Genomic DNA, 23,380 nt, shown 5'->3' on the forward strand with positions numbered 1-23,380 from the left:
GCAACATTATTTATACTATTTACAATGCTCTTGCAGCGATCCAATCGAAATGATGCATTTAAGGTTTGTTTGCAAAACTGCTATACATTTTATCAAGTTAGGAGAAACAAGGCGAACACCTGGATCCTTCACCATCCTGCATATCAGTCAGCCTAGACCAGACATACCTGAGCCTTTGCTAAATTTGCCTATTTCTACTTTCATAACCTTGCCTGATACCTGCCCACTCAAGTTCAGCTGCCTGTGAAATTCTCACATATGCCATTTACGTATTAACCTTGACATGTGTTACTGGCCACTACCCTTGCTCTGCTTTCCATATGCTTGACGTCACCCAAACCCCTATTATGTGTGTCCTACCTCACACCATGTTTCATACTTGCTGACTTACAGTGACTTACACTGGCTTACTCTTGTTTGAAGAACATCTTTTATTTTTCAATTCCTAAATTGTTTTTTAATCTTTGTTCTGTAATACCTGAAAATGGCGGCGCACCTGAATGCAGCGGCTTTGCTCTCACCCGTGTGGATGTTGTTGTTTTTGTCTGTTTTGTCCATTGGCTGTGGACCTGCGACTCGACATACAACCGGCAGGACCTTCTAAGGATTGGGACGCTGTGTAGCGAACTAGAGTTCGCAAGAAGCTCCCACAACGATTATATCCCGCCAGAAATCACCCGCCCAGCGAGGTCCGAGTGGATCACCATACCGAACGGACGGTGCAGGAGGCGGCGCAGACAGAGGCAGCAGAAGTGCGGTTGTCGAGCCGCCATTCACGCTAGGCTAAAGGAAGCTCCTTACAGACCAGCGCTACGCAGCATTTTTTTGACGAACGCCCGATCGCTCAGCAACAAGATGGACGAGCTGGTGCTGATCAATGAAGAAAACACAACTGTGCAAACCTGCTCGATTATGGTGCTAACTGAGACCTGGCTTCACGCTGGGATCCCGGACGAGGCCATCAGTCTGGTAGGTCGCACAGCACACCGCGCCGACAGGAGCAGTGACTCCGGTAAGAGCAGAGGAGGGGGGCTATGTATTTACTCCTATGACAAATGGTGCACAAATGTAAACGTTGTCGAGAGACATTGTTCACCAGACATGGAGTTTATTACATTGAAATGTCGACCCTTCTACCTGCCGCGGGAGTTCACAGCTGTCGTTATTCTGGCTGTTTATATTCCACCAAGTGCCAACGTCAAGCTAGCACTGAACACCCTGCTAGCATCAATCAACAAATTACAGACTGCGCACCCTGATGGGATTTTCATCGTGGCTGGAGACTTCAATCAGGCTAATCTAAAAACTGTCCTCCCTAAATTCCACCAGCATGTCACGTGTCCGACGAGAGGTCAAAATACACTGGATCACGTGTACAGTAACATTAAGGATGGATACAAAGCCTCCTCTCTCCCTCACCTCGGCCAGTCTGACCATCTATCACTCTTTCTCACCTCAGCATACAGACCTCTCATTATGAGAACCAAGCCCAGTGTGAGAAACATAAAGACTTGGCCCGAGGGCGCTGCCACCCAACTTCAGGACTGTTTTGAGCGCACCGAGTGGGACCTGTTTGCAAACCAGGACATACAAGAATACACATCCACAGTCATGTTCTATATACAGAACTGTATCAACAATGTCACTATCGACAGGGAGGTCAGGTGCTATCCAAACAACAAACCATGGATGACCAGGGAGGTCAGGTGCTATCCAAACAACAAACCATGGATGACAAGGGAGGTCAGGTGCTATCCAAACAACAAACCATGGATGACCAGGGAGGTCAGGTGCTATCCAAACAACAAACCATGGATGACCAGGGAGGTCAGGAAACTGCTGAGGGAACGCAACTCAGCCTTTAGATCTGGCAGTGATGAATTGTACAGCACTGCCAGATCTAAACTAAAGAGAGCCATTAAAGAGGCAAAAACAGCCTATGGAAGAAGGTTAGAGGGGTATTTTAACGAGAGGGACCCTCGGCGTGTCTGGCAGGGCATTCAGCAACTCACAAACTACAAGGGCAAGGGGGGGGCGACCATCAGCAGCAGTAACAACTCGCTAGCTGAGGAGCTCAACCACTTTTCGCCCGTTTTGAGCTGAATGAAGCGGAGCCTGCACCTGCAGCCGCACCCAGCACTGACGACCTGGCACTCACTGTGCCACTCACTGTGAGTACGGAGGACGTCAGAAGAACACTCCGCAGGGTCAACCCCAGGAAGGCTGCTGGCCCAGATGGCATCCCAGGGAGAGTATTGCGGGACTGTGCAGACCAGTTAGCGGAGGTTTTTAGCCACATCTTTAACCTCTCTCTGTCAACGTGCACTGTCCCTAAATGCTTTAAGACTGCTACCATCATGCCTGTACCCAAAAAAACATCCATTACCAGCTTGAATGACTATAGACCCGTTGCTCTCACTTGATGAAGTGATGAAGTGTTTTGAACGGCTGGTCCTGGCCCACATTAAGTCCTCACTCCCATCCACCCTGGATCAGCATCAGTTTGCATATAGAGCTAATCGGTCAACGGAGGATGCCATCAACATAGCTCTACATTCTGCACTGACACATCTGGAGCGTCCTGGCTCATATGTGAGGATGTTATTTGTAGATTTTAGTTCTGCATTTAATACCATCATCCACAGCAGAATGGTGGACAAACTGTCTGATCTGGGTGTTAATGCAAACACATGCGGATGGATTAAGGACTTTTTAACAGACCGCCCACAGACTGTCAGGATGGGGTCCAATTACTCCCCAGTCCTGACGCTCAGCACAGGAGCGCCACAAGGTTGTGTGCCGAGTCCCATCTTGTATACAATATACACTTATGACTGTACACCAACACACAGTACAAACAGGATCATCAAGTTTGCGGACGACACGACTGTGGTGGGACTGATAAACAACAATGACGAGTCTGCCTACAGGGATGAAGTCCAAAAACTGACTGTCTGGTGTACCAAAAACAACCTGGTACTCAACCCATCAAAGACAAAAGAACTGGTCATTGACTTCAGGAGGAAGAGGAGAGAGGAACCTGCTCCCTTATACATCAAAGGAGACATGGTGGAGAGAGTCACTGGCTTTAAATTCCTGGGAATAAACATCTCCCAGGACCTCAAATGGCAAATGAACACCGTCACTCTCGTGAAGAAGTCACATCAGCGGCAGTATTTCCTGAGGTCTCTGGGGAGAGCAAACGTCTCACAGCCGCTGCTGCTGTCCTTCTACCGATGCGCCGTGGAAAGTATCCTCTCCTATGGAATCCTGGTGTGGTTTGCTAGCTGTACTGTGGCTGAGAGGAGGGCGCTGCAGGGAGTTATAAAAACTGCGCAGAGCATTACAAACGCTCAACTGCCCTCCTTGGATGATATATATAGGGCCCGATGCTTGCGCCGGGCCACAAATATCAAGCAGGACACATCCCACCCTGCCAACCACCTTTTCACTCTGCTACCCACTGGGAGGCGATTCAGGTCTCTGAAGGCTCGCACCAGTAGACTAAAAAAATAGTTTCTACCCATGTGCGATAAAAGAGCTTAATTCCAACAGAGAACACTGGGGAAGCAAAATGTAATTCCAAGAAATGCCGCCAAATTCTTTTTAAATACTTATTTATTATTTTACTAATAAGTGTACATATGTGTCAATGGTTGTCGCGTTTGTATTTTTTTTAACCGGAGGAGATGTAATGGAATTTCGTTGAACAGTATTGTGCAATGACAATAAACGTATTCATTCATTCATATCCCCCTGTGCCTCAGTATTCAAATAAATAACATTGATCATTGCAGGATAGGTTTTCACCATTGGCAAGAAAGCCTTGCACCATATGTTATAGAATTCCCACACTAATTCTCTTTGATTCGTTTGGCTTATTTTAGACTATTGTTAAAAGTTGCCTCCAATCAAGATTTTGGCCAACTTCCCCAAAGTCCATAGTTGCAAAAAGTTGTTTGAGAATGCTCCTGTGACATGTGTTTGGACATTTTTCTATAAAAAATACAAATTATAATTAACCTCTATTGCATAGTACGTAGATATTGAATAATAATCGTATATAAAATGATGCATTGTTAACTCAGTATTTTTTCAAAATGAAATTTATTCTCAAAAATACAAGATCATATTTATTTACACCTTTTTCTATTTACCATAATGAAAATGAAGAACTTCTCTTTCAACTGATATACATCTTGTTTTGATCGCATTAGCTCAAAAGTTTTGGTGTGAGGGGCTTCCAGGATATTAACGCAGTGCTGAAAAAAGAACATCAATGTATATTTCCTAACGTTGCCAATTTCCTTAGCTCCATACCCGCTGCCTCACCCGCTGAGTTTCTCCAGCATATGTGTCTACCTTCAATGTATATTTCATTCAGTTTGGTTTCTAGGGAATCTTGGTGATAATAATTGCTGCCCTTGTCCTATTGTAAAGTAGCAGTCATAGAACTTAGAAACATAGAAAATAGGTGCAGGAGGAGGCCATTCGGCCCTTCGAGCCAGCACTGCCATTCTTAGCGATCATGGCTGATCGTCCCCTATCAATAACCCGTGCCTGCCTTCTCCCCATATCCCTCGACTCCACTAGCCCCTAGAGCTCTATCTAACTCGCTCTTAAATTAATCCAGTGATTTGGCCTCCACTGCCCTCTGTGGCAGGGAATTTCATAAATTCACAACTCTCTGGGTGAAAAAGTTTTTTCTCATCTCAGTCTTAAATGACCTCCCCTTTATTCTAAGACTGGCCCCTGGTTCTGGACTCACCCAACATTGGGAACATTTTTCCTGCATCTAGCTTGTCCAGTCCTTTTATAATCTTATGTTTCTGTAAGATCCCCCTCATCCTTCTAAACTCCAGTGAATACAAGCCTAGTCTTTTCAATCTTTCCTCATATGGCAGTCCCGCCATCCCAGGGATCAATCTCGTGAACCTACGCTGCACTGCCTCAATCACAAAGATGTCCTTCCTCAAATTAGGAGACCAAAACTGTACACAATACTCCAGATGTGGTCTTACCAGAGCCCTATACAACTGCAGAAGAACCTCTTTACTCCTATACTGAAATCCTATTGTTATGAAGGTCAACATTCCATTAGCTTTCTTCACTGCCTGCTGTACCTACACGCCAACTTTCAGGGACTGGTGTACAAGGACACCCAGGTCTTGCTGTGCCTCCCCCTTACCTAACCTAACCTTCAAATTAGGAGTCCAAAACTTGGCAAAGCTTTGACAAAATTATCTTGAGAAATACAGCAGTCTGCAAGATTATGTCTGCAATAGCTGTGGTGCACTGGTAATGGAGAGAATTTGTATAGAGTCTGAAGGCAGAAGAACTAATCAGACAGGTGGTGTGTACTGTATTAATGCCTACATTTCCACGCATTGTAATTGAAGCGAACCAGGCATGTTGTGTGGATTCCATTAATCTTGTGACTGCAATTTATCATAGGAAAAATAATTAGGGGTCAACTATGAGCTCCTTGTCTCTGCCATGATCTTGTTAAGGCAGTCGGCGATATTAGGCTTGTTGAAAGTGAGGTATTTGGCATTCATACTTTATTGAAGGAGCTGAGAAGCAATTGGACCTTCCAGCAATGCAGGTATTCTTCACCTGACTCTCGTACCACATGTGTGACCTGACATTTATCTCAGTCCAAGTCTGGATATTGCTCAGATTTCATATAGGGTACTGTGGACTGCATCAAAATCTGTATACTGTAATAATTGTCCAACAATTCTACCTGTAATGCATGACCAATCTATTAGAATGATTGAAGCGTGCAGTGCAAAATATAGCTATTTGGTTGGTCATGCCTTTGCGGAATTATTTAAAGAGCAACTTACAGCCCACCGGTATGAATATTGATTTCTCTAACATCAAGTAACCCTTGCTTTTCCTCTCTCGCAGTCCCTATCCCACCCTAGTTCTCCCACTAGTTTTACTGATTGTATGCCTTGTTGTCATCTTCCCCACAGCTGACAATGAACCATTCTACATTGCTTTGATCCACCATCTGCTTTGATCTGTCATTTTCACACCTTCCCCTTCCATATCTCTAGTCTCCCTCTCCCCTGACTCACTGAAGAAGTGTCACGCCCTGAAACATCACATTCCTCTCATTCACATTCGTCACAAGCTGCCTGTCCCACTTGGTTACTCCAGCATTTTGATTCTACTATTTAAAGAACAATTTAGTGTTAGTCTCATTTGTCCCCATTTTGTCTATGTCACTATAAATTCCTTAAGCGCTGGATCAGTGTACAAGGACAAATATAAATAAATGGGTGTGCACAAATAGCTGTTACAGATGGCTGAAATGTGACCAAGCCTGGGTAACAGACATTTTTAAGGGACAGCCAGATGAGAAAAGGATCTTAAGAAAGTGGAAGATTAGAAGAGTAGCAAAAAAATGTATTGCTTCAGAAGATCAATAGGTAGAATCAGTTGGGTGGCGGTGAGAACTAGCAAGGTAAAGAACATGCTGGTGGTATAAATAGGTCCCCTAAGAGCAGCTACACTGTAGGGTAGAATATAAGTGAAGAAAATCTGTGAGCTTGCACAAAAGGCAATGCATTAATTGGAGGTAACTATTATCTTCCTATCAATTACGTTGGTAAAGCCAGCCTTAAGGATGAGTTGAAAGGGCATATTCAGAACATTTTCAGCGCATTGTGGAACCAAACCGGAGCAAGCTATGTTTAATTTGCTTTTGTATAATGAGCTATGATTAATTAATCATTTCATGATAAATGTCCCACAAGGCAAGAGTGATCATAACATGATAGATTTTCTTATTCAATTTGAAAGTGGAAGCATGTAGTTGAAACGTGTTTTAAACATAAATACAGTTTCAAAGATATGAAGGCAGACTTATCTCAAGAAGACTGAGAAATTAATTAATATGAATGACATTTAAGAAGATAACATTCTTAACAAAGATATGTTCAAATGAAAAGTAAAGACTAAAGAAACAGCAACTGATGATATGGGGTTAGTGGTGGTATTGAAGTTTTGTAGCACTCTAGAAATCAGTAAAGGATCATTTAAAGATTTTTAAAAAGGGGGTGAAATAGATTATGAGCAAGAAATGGGAAAACAAATTGTAAGGAGTTGTACAAAAATATAAAGTCATAAATATAAATGTAATCCCCAAGAGGATGAGATTGGGAGATTAACAAAGGCAAATGAAAGAAACCTTGAACAAATGTACTTATAGGTAGAAAACACTAATAGCATCCCAATAATAGTAGAACATTTGGGAACAAAATCACTGGAGAAACAATACTAAATTAACATGCTCTGAAGACTAATAATCTGCTGAATCTGATGGCTCTCAGGGCTCATGGAAAAATAGTTGTGGAGCTGTTGAATAGTGTGGTTGAGATTTTCCAGGATGTGAAATGTTTTCAGAAACATTGGCTTAGAAATGTTGCCATGAAACTCCATAATTGCTTAATTCAGTGATTAACTGTTTGGTCAAGAAAATTCAGGACTTCCCACTTTGATTGCAAACACTGTTGTTTTTCTTGTTAGATTCACTGTGTCTAAAGAGCCACTCCATATCCTGTGGGCGTCATCGGTACACTGTTTTATTCATTTTCATCCACACATGCATAATCCTCACTAGTCAATAGACAATAGGTGCAGGAGTAGGCCATTTGACTCTTCGAGCCAGCACCGCCATTCAATGTGATCATGGCTGATCATCCCCAATCAGTACCCAGTTCCTGCCTTCTCCCCATATCCCCTGACTCCGCTATTTTTAAGAGCCCTATCTAGCTCTCTCTTGAAAGCATCCAGAGAACCTGCCTCTACCGCCCTCTGAGGCAGAGAATTCCACAGACTCACCACTCTCTGTGAGAAAAAGTGTTTCCTCGTCTCTGTTCTAAATGGCTTACTCCTTATTCTTAAACTGTGGCCCCTGGTTCTGGACTCCCCAAACATCGGGAACATGTTTCCTGCCACTAGCGTGTCCAAGCCCTTAACAATCTGATATGTTTGAATGAGATGCCCTCTCATCCTTCCAAACTCCATAGTGTACAAGCCCAGCTGCTCCATTCTCTCAGCATATGACAGTCCCGCCATCCCGGGAATTAACCTTGTAAACCTACGCTGCACTCCCTCAATAGCAAGAATGAGCTTCCTCAAATTAGGGGACCAAAACTGCACACAATACTCCAGGTGTGGTCTCACTAGGGCTCTGTACAACTGCAGAAGGACCTCTTTGCTCCTATATTCGATTCATCTTGTTATAAAGGCCAACATGCCTTTCGCTTTCTTCATTGCCTGCTGTACCGGCATGCTTACTTTCATAGACTGATGTACAAGGACCCCCAGATCCCGTTGTACTTCCCCTTTTCCCAACTTGATGCCATTTAGATAGTAATCTGCCTTCCTGTTTTTGCTACCAAAGTGGATAATCTCACATTTATCCGCATTAAACTTCATCTGCCATGCATCTGCCCACTCCCCCAACCTGTCCAAGTCACCATGCGTTCTCATAGCATCCTCCTCACAGTTCACACTGCCACCCAGCTTTGTGTCATCTGCAAATCTGCTATTCTTACTTTGAATCCCTTCATCCAAATCATTGATGTATATTGTAAATAGCTGCGGTCCCAGCACCGAGCCTTGCGGTACCCCACTAGTCACCACCTGCCATTCTGAAAGTGACCCGTTAATCCCTACTCTTTGTTTCCTGTCTGCCAACCACTTCTCTATCCATGTCAGCACTCTACCCCCAATACCGTGTGCCCTAATTTTGCCCACTAATCTCCTATGTGGGACCTTATCAAATGCTTTCTGAAAGTCCAGGTACACTACATCCACTGGCTCTCCCCTGTACATTTTCCTAGATACATCTTCAAAAAATTCCAGAAGATTAGTCAAGCATTATTTCCCCTTCGTAAATCCATGCTGACTCGGACCGATCCTGTTACTGCTATCCAAATGTGCGGCTATCTCATCTTTTATAATTGACTCCAGCATCTTCCCCACCACCGATGTCAGGCTAACTGGTCTATAATTCCCCGTTTTCTCTCTCCCGCCTTTCTTAAAAAGTTTGATAACATTAGCTACCCTCCAATCCACAGGAACTGATCCTGAGTCTATAGAACATTGGAAAATTATCACCAATCCATCCACGATTTTTAGAGCCACTTCCTTAAGTTCCCTGGGATGCGGACCATCAGACCCTGGGGATTTATCAGCCTTCAGTCCCATCAGTCTATCCAACACCATTTCCTGCCTAATGTGGATTTCCTTCAGTTCCTCTGTCACCCCAGATCCTCTGGCCACTACTATATCAGGAAGATTGTTTGTGTCCTCCTTAATGAAGACAGATCCAAAGTACCTGTTCAACTCATCTGCCATTTCCTTGTTCCCCATATTAAATTATATAGTCATCAGCTTTTTCTGAAGTAAGTTCGTTAAAAAAACATATGAGACCTGCCTCAGTGCAAAAATGAAAACGGCTCTCAATAAGTCCCATTTGTCATATCCGGTACTGGGAACCCATGTTGAGTAGGTCTGCTCAGCTAAAACACAACAGCCCTCCAAACCCTTCCCCTATCAATGCCCCCCACCAACCCCACCCAAGCTAATGTTAAACATGGACCTCACCCAATCCCCACACCACACCCACTTCATTCATGACTTCTTTGACCCTTCCAGACCATCAGAGTCAGCACTGATGGATAATCAAAAGTTCAAACAACCAGAAGGGAATTTGCACACATGCACACATGTAAAAACACCCATGGATAGAAAATAGGGAACAGTCTGTTCTCACACACGGGTTTAGCAACTGTGGTATAGAGAAGCTGATCTCTGAAATGAGAGTAAACTAATAACAAAATTATATAGAGATTTCATGGATTAGAATGAATTATCTATCTATCTATCTATCTATCTATCTATCTATCTATCTATCTATCTATCTATCTATCTATCTATCTATCTATCTATCTATCTATCTATTAATATATAAAACTGTGTGCCTGCCGTCCGTCCGGCTGCCGGCTGCCTTTCTTCCTTTTGATTCGTTCCATCGTGTGATGTCACAATGCCCAATACTCGCAGATGTCCAATCGGAATGGATCCATTTACATGGACGGCTGCCGGCCGCCTTTCTTCCTTTGATTCACTGCAACTCCGAAACCAGACGCAGAATCACCGACATCTTTTCCATTTCGGTAGAGATTTCACTTTTCTTTCTAAGTATCCGCTCCTCATTACATTTCGTCGTGTTTAAGTACACGTTTTTAATCAAACCCTTCCCCCCCCCCCCCCCCCCCAATATTTCAAAAATAAACTGGCTTCTCACCCATAGAAGCAGCACCAGCACCAGCCCCAGCCCCTGGTGAACGTTCCAACGTGTGATGTCACAATGCCCGATGCTCACAGATGTCCAATCGGAATGGATTCATTTACATATGCCTTTGCAGGAGCCCCAGCCAATGGTGAACGTTCCATTGTGTGATGTCACAATGCCCAATGTTCACACATGTCCAATCGGAACTTAAGAGGGAGTTAGATGTGGCCCTTGTGGCTAAAGGGATCAGGGGATATGGAGAGAAGGCAGGTACAGGATACTGAGTTGGATGATCAGCCATGATCATATTGAATGGCGGTGCAGGCTCAAAGGGCCGAATGGCCTACTCCTGCACTTAATTTCTATGTTTCTATGTTTCCCTCTCCTCACCCCTCTTCCTCTCCCACCCATCCCTCTCTCCCCCACCCCCCTTCCCTCTCTACCCCACCCCCTTCCATCTCTCCCCCCGCCCCTTTCGCCCTACCCCTCTGTCCCTCTTCCACCACTCCCCCTACCCCTCCCTCCCCACTCTTCCACTTCTCTCCCCTTACCCCACCCCTCTTCCTCCCCAACCCCTCTCTCTTCCCCTCTCTCCCCCACCCCCCTTCCCTCTCTACCCCACCCCCTTCCATCTCTCCCCCCGCCCCTTTCGCCCTACCCCTCTGTCCCTCTTCCACCACTCCCCCTACCCCTCCCTCCCCACTCTTCCACTTCTCTCCCCTTACCCCACCCCTCTTCCTCCCCCACCCGTCTCTCTTCCCATCCCTTCCCCTCTCTCCCCCACCCCTTCCCCTACTCCTCTGTTCCTCTTCCACCACTCCCCCGTCCCTCTTCCACCACTCCCTCTACCCCTCCCTCCCTCCCTCCCTCCCCACGCCTCTCTCCCTCTCCTCATCCCTCCCCCACCCCCCTTCCCTCTCTCCCCCACCCCCCTTCCCTCTCTACCCCACCCCCTTCCCTCTCTCCCCCCGCCCCCTACCCCTCTGTCCCTCTTCCATCACTCCCCCTACCCCTCCCCCTCCCTCCCCACTCTTCCTCTTCTCTCCCCCCTTCCCCCTCCTCTCTCCCCACTCCTTCCCCTCTCTCCCCCCACCCCTCTCCCCCTCCCTCCATCCTCCCCTCCCTCCCCATCCCCCCCTCCCCCACGTCTCTCTCCCCATCCCCCTCTCTCACCTCCTACCCCGCTCTCCTTTCCCTCCCAAATCTGTCCCGTTTCCTCCTCCTCCTCTCCCCTCCCTCCCCTCTTCTCACCTCCCCTCCCCCCACCTGTGTGTTTGGAGGGTGGTTAATGTGAATGTGATGCCGCAGCCCCCCCCCCCCCCCCCCCCCCGCAAACGCCGTTAGGGAAACAGACCCAACGGGTCTGCACTTGGTCTAGTTATTTTTAAAACTCAAATTGTCTGCTATTCTATCTAACCGTTCTTTGTTATTTAATTGCAGGCTCATTGTGGTCATTGACAGGAGCAGTGTTATATGCCATCTATATTGTAATGATTAAAAGAAAAGTTGATCGAGAAGACAAACTTGACATTCCAATGTTTTTTGGTAAGGTTGACAGTGACACAGTATACTGTGTAATTCATTGAATAATAAAATCATCTAAGTTTGCTTCTTATGTTATTTGAGTGTATTGCTATATGATTATATTGGTACAGGATTTTAATTATATTTAAACAAATTGAAAATTTAGCAAGCTTAAAATGTGTAAATTGCTAAAATGCTTTAAATAATTCATTCCCTTTCTTTAAGTGGGTTAAAGTGTAATACTTTTGAATTTTAAGCTGTGATGAAAGATTTAAGTTGGTCCAACATTGCATAGTGTATATTAAGAAACATTCATATCAGATGCTATTACTTTCTTTTTGCTCGTTTAATGCAATATAAAAACATTGACTGCTATTGTAGGGAGAGTCACTTGATGTACTATTTTGTGGGTTAACTTACATTTTGACAGTTAATGATTATTGCAACAGAATGCTTAAACAGTCCTTTTACTCCCTGAACAACAGCTACGTATCTGGTCTATTGGCTATTCACGGGTGTCAGAGGTTATGGGGAGAAGGCAGGAGAAAGGGGTTAGGAGGGAGAGATAGATCAGCCATGATTGAATGGTAGAGTAGATTTGATGGGCCGAATGTCCTAATTCGGCTCCTGTCACTGATGATCTTTTGTACATGTGAGCTTGATCATGTAAGATGATATGTAGAAATATATCCCTGGTTAGTAGCACCTAATGTGTTATGAGCAACAGCTGCTGCGTTTGACTTCAGTTGTTTATAACTTGCCAGTGGTTTCAATGGCTTTCAGTGAGATTTTAGGAATATTAATGTAGTGTCGTCAATTGATACATACAATGTTCATTGCAATGATAATTATTAAATATTAAATATCTATTTTACCAAATAATAAATCAGAACAGAAATCCCATTTTCTTAAAATTGAATTCCACATTATATCTAAAATGAATAGACGGCTTGTAAAATAGATAAAATTGAATAATTAGCAACATTAAGCAATTACATTTTAACTTTGATATATCATAATCTATAGACAAATTTAATTGAGTTGTCTGTTGCTTGCCATCCATGCAAATTCAATGTAATAAAATGAGGTTTGAATGAACTACTTGTGGGGTATTCATTGTAAAGATGCATTAGTTCAATTCGTATTCAAAGAAACATAGAAAATAGGTGCAGGAGGAGGCCTTTCATTGTGATCATGGCTGATCTTCCCCTATCAATAACCCGTGCCTGCCTTCTCCCCATATCCCTTGACTCCACTAGCCCCTAGAGCTCTATCTAACTCTCTCTTAGATCCATCCAGTGACTTGGCCTCAACTGCCCTCTGTGGCAGGGAATTCCACAAATTCACAACTCTCTGGGTGAGAAAAATGTTTCTCACCTCAGTCTTAAATGACCTCCCCTTTATTCTAAGATTGTGACCCCTGGTTCTGGACTCGCCCAACATTGAGAACATTTTTTCTGCATCTAGCTTGTCCAATCCTTTTATAATTTTATATGTTTCTATAAGAAACCCCCTCATCCTTCTAAACTCCTGTGAATACAAGCCTAGTCTTTTCAATCTTTCCTCATATGACAGTCCCGCCATCCCAGGGATCAATCTGGTGAACCTACGCTGCACAAGGATGTCCTTCCTCAAATTAGGAGACCAAAACTGTACACAATACCCCAGATGTGGTCTCACCAGAGCCCTATACAATGGCAGAAGAACCTTTTTACTCCTCGACTGAAATCCTCTTGTTATGAAGGCCAACATTCCATTAGCTTTCTTCACTGCCTGCTGTACCTGTAAGCCAACTTCCAGTGACCGGTGTACAAGGACGCCCAGGTCTCACTGCACTTCCCCCTTACTTAACCTAACTTATTGAGATAATAATCTGCCCCCTTGTTTTTGCCACCAAAGTGGATAACCTCACATTTATCTATATTATACTGCATCTGCCACGCATCTGCCCACTCACTCAACCTGTCCATGTCACCCTGCAACCTCCTAACATCCTCTTCACAGTTCACACTGCCACCCAGCTTTGTGTCATCCACAAACTTGCTAGTGTTGCTCCTAATTCCCTCTTCCATATCATGATATATATGGTAAACAGTTGCGACCCCAACACTGAGCCTTGCGGCACTCCACTCGCCACTGCCTCCCATTCTGAAAAGGACCCGTTCACTCCTACTCTTTGCTTCCGGTCTGCCAACCAATTTTCTATCCATGTCAACACCCTACCCCCAATACCATGTGCTCTAATTTTAGTCACCAGTCTCCCGTGCGGGACCTTGTCAAAGGCTTTCTGAAAGTCTAGATACACTACATCCACTGGCACCCCTTCATCCATTTTACTTGTCACATCCTCAAAAAATTCCAGAAGATTAGTCAAGCATGATTTCCCTTTCATAAATCCATGTTTACTTGGACTAATCCTGTTACTGCTATCCAAATGCCCCATTATTACCTCTTTAATAATCGACTCTATTCAGTAGAAATATCTATTTCTATATCTAAGGGAAAAATCTATCCGGAATTATGCAAGGCCTCCATCACATGATTATAGGGATACCTTGTCTGTACCAGCAAAATGGAATATTTTGATTTATCGACCAAAATGACCTCTCTGCCATTTGTACATACAAAATTAATTTTGCTGTTCAGACAAGACTGTTCATGGCACTTACAAATCAAGAATTTTATCAAGTCTGACAGATAACTTTATCCCACCACTTCACTTCCCAAAAGAACAATTTTTCTTATTCTGAAATGTTGTATTAAATCACAATTTCTCGTGATATTTTCCTGCTACATATAAAAGTCTTGACAGTAAAAGCAATAACATGCTTCACTGAATCATTTTATGCAGGATTGTACTAGAAGCCATTTTCTAATACAAGCTGCATATGATTTTGAATGAAAATGCTTTTCTTTTCACACAACCCATATTCAGCCTTGGATTATATTAGATTTTATCTTTATGCATTCATATTAACATTTTTATTTAGGTTTTTATTTGAAACTTCATCTTCCAAGTTTCACCAGTTTTCTACAAATGTTACAGAAAAATGATAAAGTAGAAAAGGTTATTAAAGTTTCATTGTATGATGTTTGTAACATTTAACAAAACTAAACAAAAAGTTATCTGATCACTGGCATGACAATAACCCATGAAATTATTGTTTCCACATTAGCTCATAATTTAGATTTAATGATTTACAAACAAAAAAGACACAAGGATAACAATTATACATTTGATAGAATGCAGTTTTAGCATATTTTAAGAATTAGCTGCTTAGTGTATTTTAAGAATCAAACTTTATCACACGTAATTTGTCATTATTGGAATGTTACTGTGAGATATCAATGTAATGTTTATAGCAACATAACAAATCATTGTTTTGTAATAACTGATTTGTGCTATTAACTACAGTGAACTCAAACATCCATGATGTGCTGCACTTGAATAGATCATGTAACGAAGGGGAACATTTTAATTACATTTAATCACCCCCATTTTCCTATTCCTTTACAAGCTGAGGTATTGATTTAATTAACCTGAATTATCCCCGATCTGTCCTCTGAAGGTGAACCATTAGGTGCAGCTCATTGCAGAGAACATGGAATTACTGAATTTATGGCAAGATCAATAAAATCTCAAGTAACATCTTACATAATAAAAAGAATAATAAATATCTTTAGGTTTTAACATATTTTTATTATATTAAACTAGAAATATTTGCTCTGGATTTCACGTTTTTTTATTTTGCCTTTTTCCATACAGGATTTGTGGGACTATTTAATCTCCTGCTACTGTGGCCTGGATTTTTCCTGCTACATTATACAGGATTTGAGGCTTTTGAATTTCCAACCAAAACCGTATGGATGTACATCCTTATTAATGGCCTTATAGGAACTGTTTTGTCTGAATTTCTCTGGTTGTGGTATGATTTTTTTTGTTACAACTTATTTATGAAATATTAAGACATGCTCACTTGAAGTGAAGTGATAAATAAATTCTATGAACTTAATCAAATATTTCCTAGCAAAGCACATATTCAGTAAATAGGAATAAAATAGATGTGTTTAAAATACAACAGTTCTGCAAATTTTCCGAGAGATAATTACTATTTATCAAAATTGGCATATCTCATATTTTCATGACAGATCTCTAATTTCATAATGGACATTTACACATGGAATCTTATTGGTATCCAAGTTGTATTTGTCTTCATATGCACCAGAGTATCCCTCTGGATAATACATTTATGGTTATATCTCCTTCAAATTACACAACCATCACCAATGGCAAGGGTCAGCAGTGTTCTTGAATCTTGAGGCCTTTAGATACCTGGGCACAGAGATTGACACCCGCCTGTCCTTCTCCCAGCTCACAGACTCTGTGTACAAGAAGGCACAGCAACGCCTGTTCCTGCTGAGGAAACTCAGGAGCTTTGATGTCAGACAGGACATTTTAACAGCTGTCTACAAATCACTTATAGAATCTGTACTCACCTTTAACATCACATCCTGGTTCACCCTCACCTCTGTCAAAGACAAATCAAAGCTTTCCCGGATCATCAATCAAGCAAGCAAAATAACTGGCAAAACTCAAAATCAATTATCAGTACTCCACACCCAGGCAGTTAAAAGGAAAGCCAACCTCATTACACAGGATCCCACCCACCCCCTGCACAAGTCCTTCCAACTTCTGCCATCAGGCCGCCGATATAAAGTCCCCCTATCCAAGAAAAACATCCACAAAAACTAATTCATACCCATTGCCATAAACAGCTTAATTAACCCTGACGCACTGTCACTTTACACGTATCCACAACTTTTATCTTGTCTATTTTTATAGTTTCTAATCTTTATACTTGCTTTTAAGATCTATACACACTGTGTGTGCTCGCAGAAATCTGTGTTGTATGACTGCTTATCAGTACATTGTCCTGGTTGTATGTTGAGCCACGTCAAAGAAGATTTTCTGTTACGACAGACAATAAAGTTTTCTGAATCTGAATCTGAATCTGAATAAATTAGATCATACTTGGTTTCCAAGATAATGCTTTGCTGGCAGCAAATGTAAGTGACTGCCACAGGCAGTCTCTCCACCATTTCAACAGATTGCAAATAGTTGAACATTCAGCTTTCCATATAGTTCAACAATGTAATTGTTGTATCACTGGCAGGTGAATGTATGTAGCACGATTAAAGTAATTTCCGACGTGTGATTTTGGTCAAGCATAGTTGTTTTTAATGCTGCTAAAGCTCTGAAATTTGCTGCTATATATATGGTTCTGCGATGCAATGGCTATGGCAGTCACTGAACCGTTTAACACTTTTCTTGGTCTGCCTCATTATTACTGCTTTTTCCATTTTCCATCCCAGCATCTCACCAGGAATCCTAGCTTCTCTTTTGTGGCCTGAATCTTTCTACATCTACCCAAATCTCTAATGGCATTCCTCTAGTGTGTTAACAAACAAGTAATTGAGTTGTTCAGGTAAAGCTGAGAGTATGCTATTACTTTGAGGAATTTTGTAGATTTTCTATTGTATTTCTTTGTGGTCTCTTTTATAATAGTTTTTATTTTCAGAAGTTATGGTCAAAATTTTAATTGATAGTGCCACGTGGGTTTGGGAGTGGATTGGAAGTTAAAAATTGTGAAAGTGCTTCTGGAAGCTGTAGCCTAAGGATTTCCAAATCTTGACTGGTGCTTTAGTCTTTATAACCATATAACCATATAACAATTACAGCACGGAAACAGGCCATCTCGGCCCTACAAGTCCGTGCCAAACAACTTTTTTCCCTTAGTCCCACCTGCCTGCACTCATACCATAACCCTCCATTCCCTTCTCATCCATATGCCTATCCAATTTATTTTTAAATGATACCAACGAACCTGCCTCCACCTCTTCCACTGTAAGCTCATTCCACACCGCTACCACTCTCTGAGTAAAGAAGTTCCCCCTCATGTTACCCCTAAACTTCTGTCCCTTAATTCTGAAGTCATGTCCTCTTGTTTGAATCTTCCCTATTCTCAAAGGGAAAAGCTGATCCACATCAACTCTGTCTATCCCTCTCATCATTTTAAAGACCTCTATCAAGTCCCCCCTTAACCTTCTGCGCTCCAGAGAATAAAGACCTAACTTATTCAACCTTTCTCTGTAACTTAATGGTTGAAACCCAGGCAACATTCTAGTAAATCTCCTCTGTACTCTCTCTATTTTGTTGACATCCTTCCTATAATTGGGCGACCAAAATTGTACACCATACTCCAGATTTGGTCTCACCAATGCCTTGTACAATTTTAACATTACATCCCAGCTTCTATACTCAATGCTCTGATTTATAAAGGCTAGCATACCAAAAGCTTTCTTTACCACCCTATCTATATGAGATTCCACCTTCAAGGAACTATGCACGGTTATTCCCAGATCCCTCTGTTCAACTGTATTCTTCAATTCCCTACCATTTACCATGTACGTCCTATTTTGATTTGTCCTGCCAAGGTGTAGCACCTCACATTTATCAGCATTAAACTCCATCTGCCATCTTTCAGCCCATTCTTCCAAATGGCCTAAATCACTCTGTAGACTTTGGAAATCCTCTTCATTATCCACAACACCCCCTATCTTGGTATCATCTGCATACTTACTAATCCAATTTACCACACCTTCATCCAGATCATTGATGTACATGACAAACAACAAAGGACCCAACACCGATCCCTGAGGCACCCCACTAGTCACCTGCCTCCAACCCGACAAACAACCATCCACCATTACCCTCTGGCTTCTCCCATTCAGCCACTGTTGAATCCATCTTGCTACTCCTGCATTTATACCCAACAGTTGAACCTTCTTAACCAACCTTCCATGAGGAACCTTGTCAAAGGCCTTACTAAAGTCCATATAGACAACATCCACTGCTTTACCCTCGTTAATTTCCCTAGTAACCTCTTCAAAAAATTCAAGAAGATTAGTCAAACATGACCTTCCAGGCACAAATCCATGCTGACTGTTCCTAATCAGACCCTGTTTATCCAGATGCTTATATATATTATCTCTAAGTATCTTTTCCATTAATTTGCCCACCACTGAAGTCAAACTAACAGGCCTATAATTGCTAGGTTTACTCTTAGAACCCTTTTTAAACAATGGAACAACATGCGCAGTACGCCATTCCCCGGGGACTATTCCCGTTTCTAATGACATTTGAAATATTTCTGTCATAGCCCCGGCTATTTCTACACTAACTTCCCTCAATGTCCTAGGGAATATCCTGTCAGGACCTGGAGACTTATCCACTTTTATATTTTTCAAAAGTGTCAGTACTTCTTTTACTTTGAAACTCATAGTATCCATAGCTACTCTACTAGTTTCCCTTACCTCACATAATTCAATATCCTTCTCCTTGGTGAATACCGAAGAAAAGAAATTGTTCAATATCTCCCCCATCTCTTTTGGCTCTGCAGATAGCTGTCCACTCTGTCTCTCCAATGGACCAATTTTATCCCTCATTATCCTTTTGCTATTAATATAGCTGTAGAAACCCTTTGGATTTACTTTCACCTTACTTGCCAAAGCAACCTCATGTCTTCTTTTAGCTTTTCTAATTTCTTTCTTAAGATTCTTTTTACATTCCTTATACTCCTCAAGCACCTCATTTACTTCATGCTGCCTATAATTATTGTAGATCTCCCTCTTTTTCCGAACAAGATGTCCAATTTCCCTTGAAAACCAGGGCTCTTTCCAATTTTTACTGTTTCCTTTCAACCGAACAGGAACATAAAGATTCTGTACTCTTAAAATTTCCCCTTTAAATGTCCTCCATTTCTCTTCTACATCCTTCCCATAAAACAAAATGTCCCAGTTCACTCCTTTTAAATCATTTCGCATCTCATCAAAGTTAGCCTTTCTCCAATCAAAAATCTCAACCCTAGGTCCAGTTCTGACCCTCTCCATAATTATATTGAAACTAATGGTATTGTGATCACTGGACCCGAAGTGCTCCCCAACGCATACCTCCGCCACCTGTCCCGTCTCATTTCCTAACAGGAGGTCCAACACTGCCCCTCCTCTAGTAGGTACCTCTATGTATTGCTGCAAAAAACTATCCTGCACACATTTTACAAACTCCAAACCATCCAGCCCATTTACCGAATGTGTTTCCCAGTCTATGTGTGGAAAGTTGAAATCTCCCACAATCACTACTTTGTGCTTACTACTAATATCTGCTATCTCCTTACATATTTGCTCTTCCAATTCTCGATCCCCATTTGGCGGTCTATAATACACCCCTATAAGTGTTGCTACCCCTTTCCCACTTCTCAGTTCCACCCAAATAGCCTCCCTAGATGAGCCCTCCAATCTATCCTGCCAAAGCACTGCTGTAATATCTTCCCTGACTAGTAATGCAACACCTCCACCTCTTACCCCTCCAATTCAATTCTATATGAGCAATCTCTCAGGAGTTGTAGTTTGCCAATTTCAGAATAACAGTGCATCAGTTAGAGCTTTTCGAACATGAACTTAAAAAGTAAAATAAAGGTAAGATCTGAAACATCAATAAGGAAATCTGACAATAAGTGATTCAACCTCTCAGCTGCTTTCAAGATGGGTTTTGCAAAATGCTCTGTTCACAGAACTTAAGTCATTGGTAAAATGTAAACATGGAAGGTTAATTTGTAAATTTTGCAGGCTAATATAGATTTGGAATTCTTATCTAATTAGATCACCACTGGTGCTGTGTTACTTTGCATCAAGAGATGAACAACAAGAGCCTATTCCTCAGACCTACAACACCACTCTTGGCATTTGACTGGATTTTGAGATTTTTTTTTTCAATTTTGCTGTTAGACACCCGCAAATGACAGATAGCTGTTTACTTAGCAAAGTAGGCAATAATTGGGTCATAGTCATACATCACGGAAACAAGCCCTTCCACCCAACTCATACTTGCCGACCAAAGTGCCTACCTGTGCTAGTCCCATTTGCCTGCATTTGTTCCTTCTCAACTTTTCCTCTCATGTACCTGTCCAAATGCCTTTTGAGCTTTGTAATCTAACCGTCTGTAGATTGGTTACTTTACTTACTAACCAATGTCAGTGCTTTATCAGAAGCTCAGCTTACCACCACACTATTCATATTATCACAACCCAACATGTGCAGTCAGTCTATGCTGCTGTACAGTAGAAGCAACATGCTGTAGTGTGTTATATGTGTTATTCAATAAATACCGTAGTACCAGATCTGTGAGTATGTGTGATTTGCTCGACATGGTGTCAGAACCGGTTAACCCACTCCGTGTTTAAGTATATCGGTTTTTATTTTATTCCCTGTATTTTGTTTTCACCCGTTTTATCCATCCACTCGTGCTGCCATGGCCAGCTCACTCCGCAAGCATGACCCTCTGATTTTTTTACTCCAACATCGCTGAACATTGGCGTGTTTTCGAGCGCGATTTCAACCATTACATCCGTGCTACTCATCGCAACGTTCCACCAGAACACCGTGCCTCTATATTCTCAACGTCGCTGGCCCTGAAGCTATCAAACGTGCAGAGCGTTTCAACTATACACCTGCAGTACTCGATCACAACAACCAAATCGTGGTACCTGCAGAAACTATTGATGATCCTGAAGTCTTGCTCACTAAATTCAGACAGCTGTGTGACCTTTGTGCTAACTCCATACTTGAACGTACTAGGTTTTTTGCTCAAAAACCAGCAACAAGGTGAGCTTGTGGAAAATTGCATTAGTGATCTGAAACATATTGCTGCACGCTGCCGTGTTGCTAATCTGTGTGATAACTCATCCGTGACAGACTAATAGGTGGACTACTCAGTGATAAAGTACGTGATGAATTGCTCCGTGATACTGAACTGACCCTGGCCCGAGCTGAACATGCTTGTCGCATTGCCGAGATCACGGATTCTCATACCAGGTCATTGGACCCCGGACCGCATTCCTCGTACTGTGTCGCTGCTACTGACACTTCCCACCGTAACCAGCGTTCACAGCCCCACACACCATCTCGACAATCTCAAAGATTTATTGAAAAGTGTTCTAACTGTGGCAGCTCCCACCCTGCAGATCGCAAACTGTGCTTTGCTTGGAAAAATATACCACTTTTGTAAAAGAAGGAATCATTTCTTAAAATGCTGCCATTCTCGTGGGACTCGTTCACACCCAAGGCAGCCTGTACACCTGCTAAAACATGAAGATACTGATAGCGAGTACCAGGAGCTGGCAGCGCCTCCTCCAGTTCTGCTCACTGAGCGTGAAGATAACAGTCATAACATAAACTCCCAGGTTGCTTCCACTATCAAGCAACTTGACCCTGAAGTTCCACTTCATGTCAACAACACCATTACTGTTGCAAAGATCGACACAGGTGCCAAATGCAATGTCATGTCATTATGCAAATTTTAAGCGGATTAGAAATGCCGAACGTATTGTAAACACTTCGGCCACTTTGCTAGCCTACAGACGAGGGGAGGTGCACCCATTTGGAGAAGCTGAGCTGAATTACTGCCTGGAGTCATAAGCTGAACTTTTTCATTGTCCGTGGGAAAGTTGCAACTCTACTTGGCATTAACGCATGCCAGGATCTAGGACTGGTAACTTTTGGGCCTGCTGTCCATCAAATATCTCCTGCCAAGGGCTCCGCCCAGCAGATACTTTCTCAGTACAAGGAACTATTTGACGACAAGCTTGGGGAGCTACCCATCATATACAACATTGTCACCGATACAAACGTCTTACCTGTGGTTCGAGCACCACACCGCATTCCACATGCTATGCGTGACAGGGTACACAATGAGCTCCAGCGGATGGTGCCCCGGGGTGTCATTGCCACGGTCACCGACCCTTCCGACTGGGTTTCCACCATGGTGGTTGCAACAAAGAAAAACAAGGAAGAAATCCGAATCTGCATCAACCCCAGAGACCTGAACACAGCGATCAAACGCCCGCACTACCCGATGCGCACAGTGGAGGAAGTTGCTGCCCACATGGGCAGTGCCTCCGTGTTTTCTGTTCTGGATGGCAAATGTTCGTTCTGGCAGATCCCGCTGGACCCCGACTAGTCCAATCTCACCACATTCGGCACCCCCTTTGGCCGCTACAAATTTCTGTGGATGCCCTTTGGCATCAACTCTGCCAGCGAGTTATTCCAACGCACAATGGAACAATTATTTACGGGGTATCCATGTGCCATCATTTTCGACGATATTCTCATTGCTGGATGCCACATGGCTGAACATGATGTCAATTTTTAAAAAGCACTGGACCGTGCTAAAGACATGCATCTCAAGCTCAACCCTCTAAAGTGCATATTTTGTGTCAAGGAGGTCCATTATGTCGGACACGTATTCACCAGTGATGGCCTCAGACCGGACCCCTCCAAGACCACTGCCATCAACGAGATGTCAGCTCCCACTGACGTTACGAGTTTACAGAGATTCCTTGGGAATCGTGGGAACTACTTGGGAAAATTCATTGCCAACCTCAGCGAAATATCTACTCCCCTATAACAACTGACTCACAAAGA

At 42.7% G+C, this 23,380-nt stretch overlaps 1 protein-coding gene across 4 annotated transcripts in view; it reads left to right on the forward strand.

Annotated features, from left to right (window-relative positions):
* Window positions 1-23,380, forward strand: part of slc35f5 (solute carrier family 35 member F5) — a 144,135-nt gene that overhangs the window by 93,102 nt on the left and 27,653 nt on the right. For all 4 annotated transcript variants that reach the window (XM_033024630.1, XM_033024632.1, XM_033024631.1 and 1 more), the window contains 2 exons: window positions 11,759-11,863; window positions 15,609-15,768. In XM_033024630.1, coding sequence (XP_032880521.1) covers window positions 11,759-11,863; window positions 15,609-15,768 — 265 coding nt within the window. The remainder of the gene's footprint in view (window positions 1-11,758; window positions 11,864-15,608; window positions 15,769-23,380) is intronic.

The sequence above is a fragment of the Amblyraja radiata genome, chromosome 7, assembly GCF_010909765.2.
Source record: "Amblyraja radiata isolate CabotCenter1 chromosome 7, sAmbRad1.1.pri, whole genome shotgun sequence".
Taxonomy (NCBI): Eukaryota; Metazoa; Chordata; class Chondrichthyes; order Rajiformes; family Rajidae; genus Amblyraja; species Amblyraja radiata.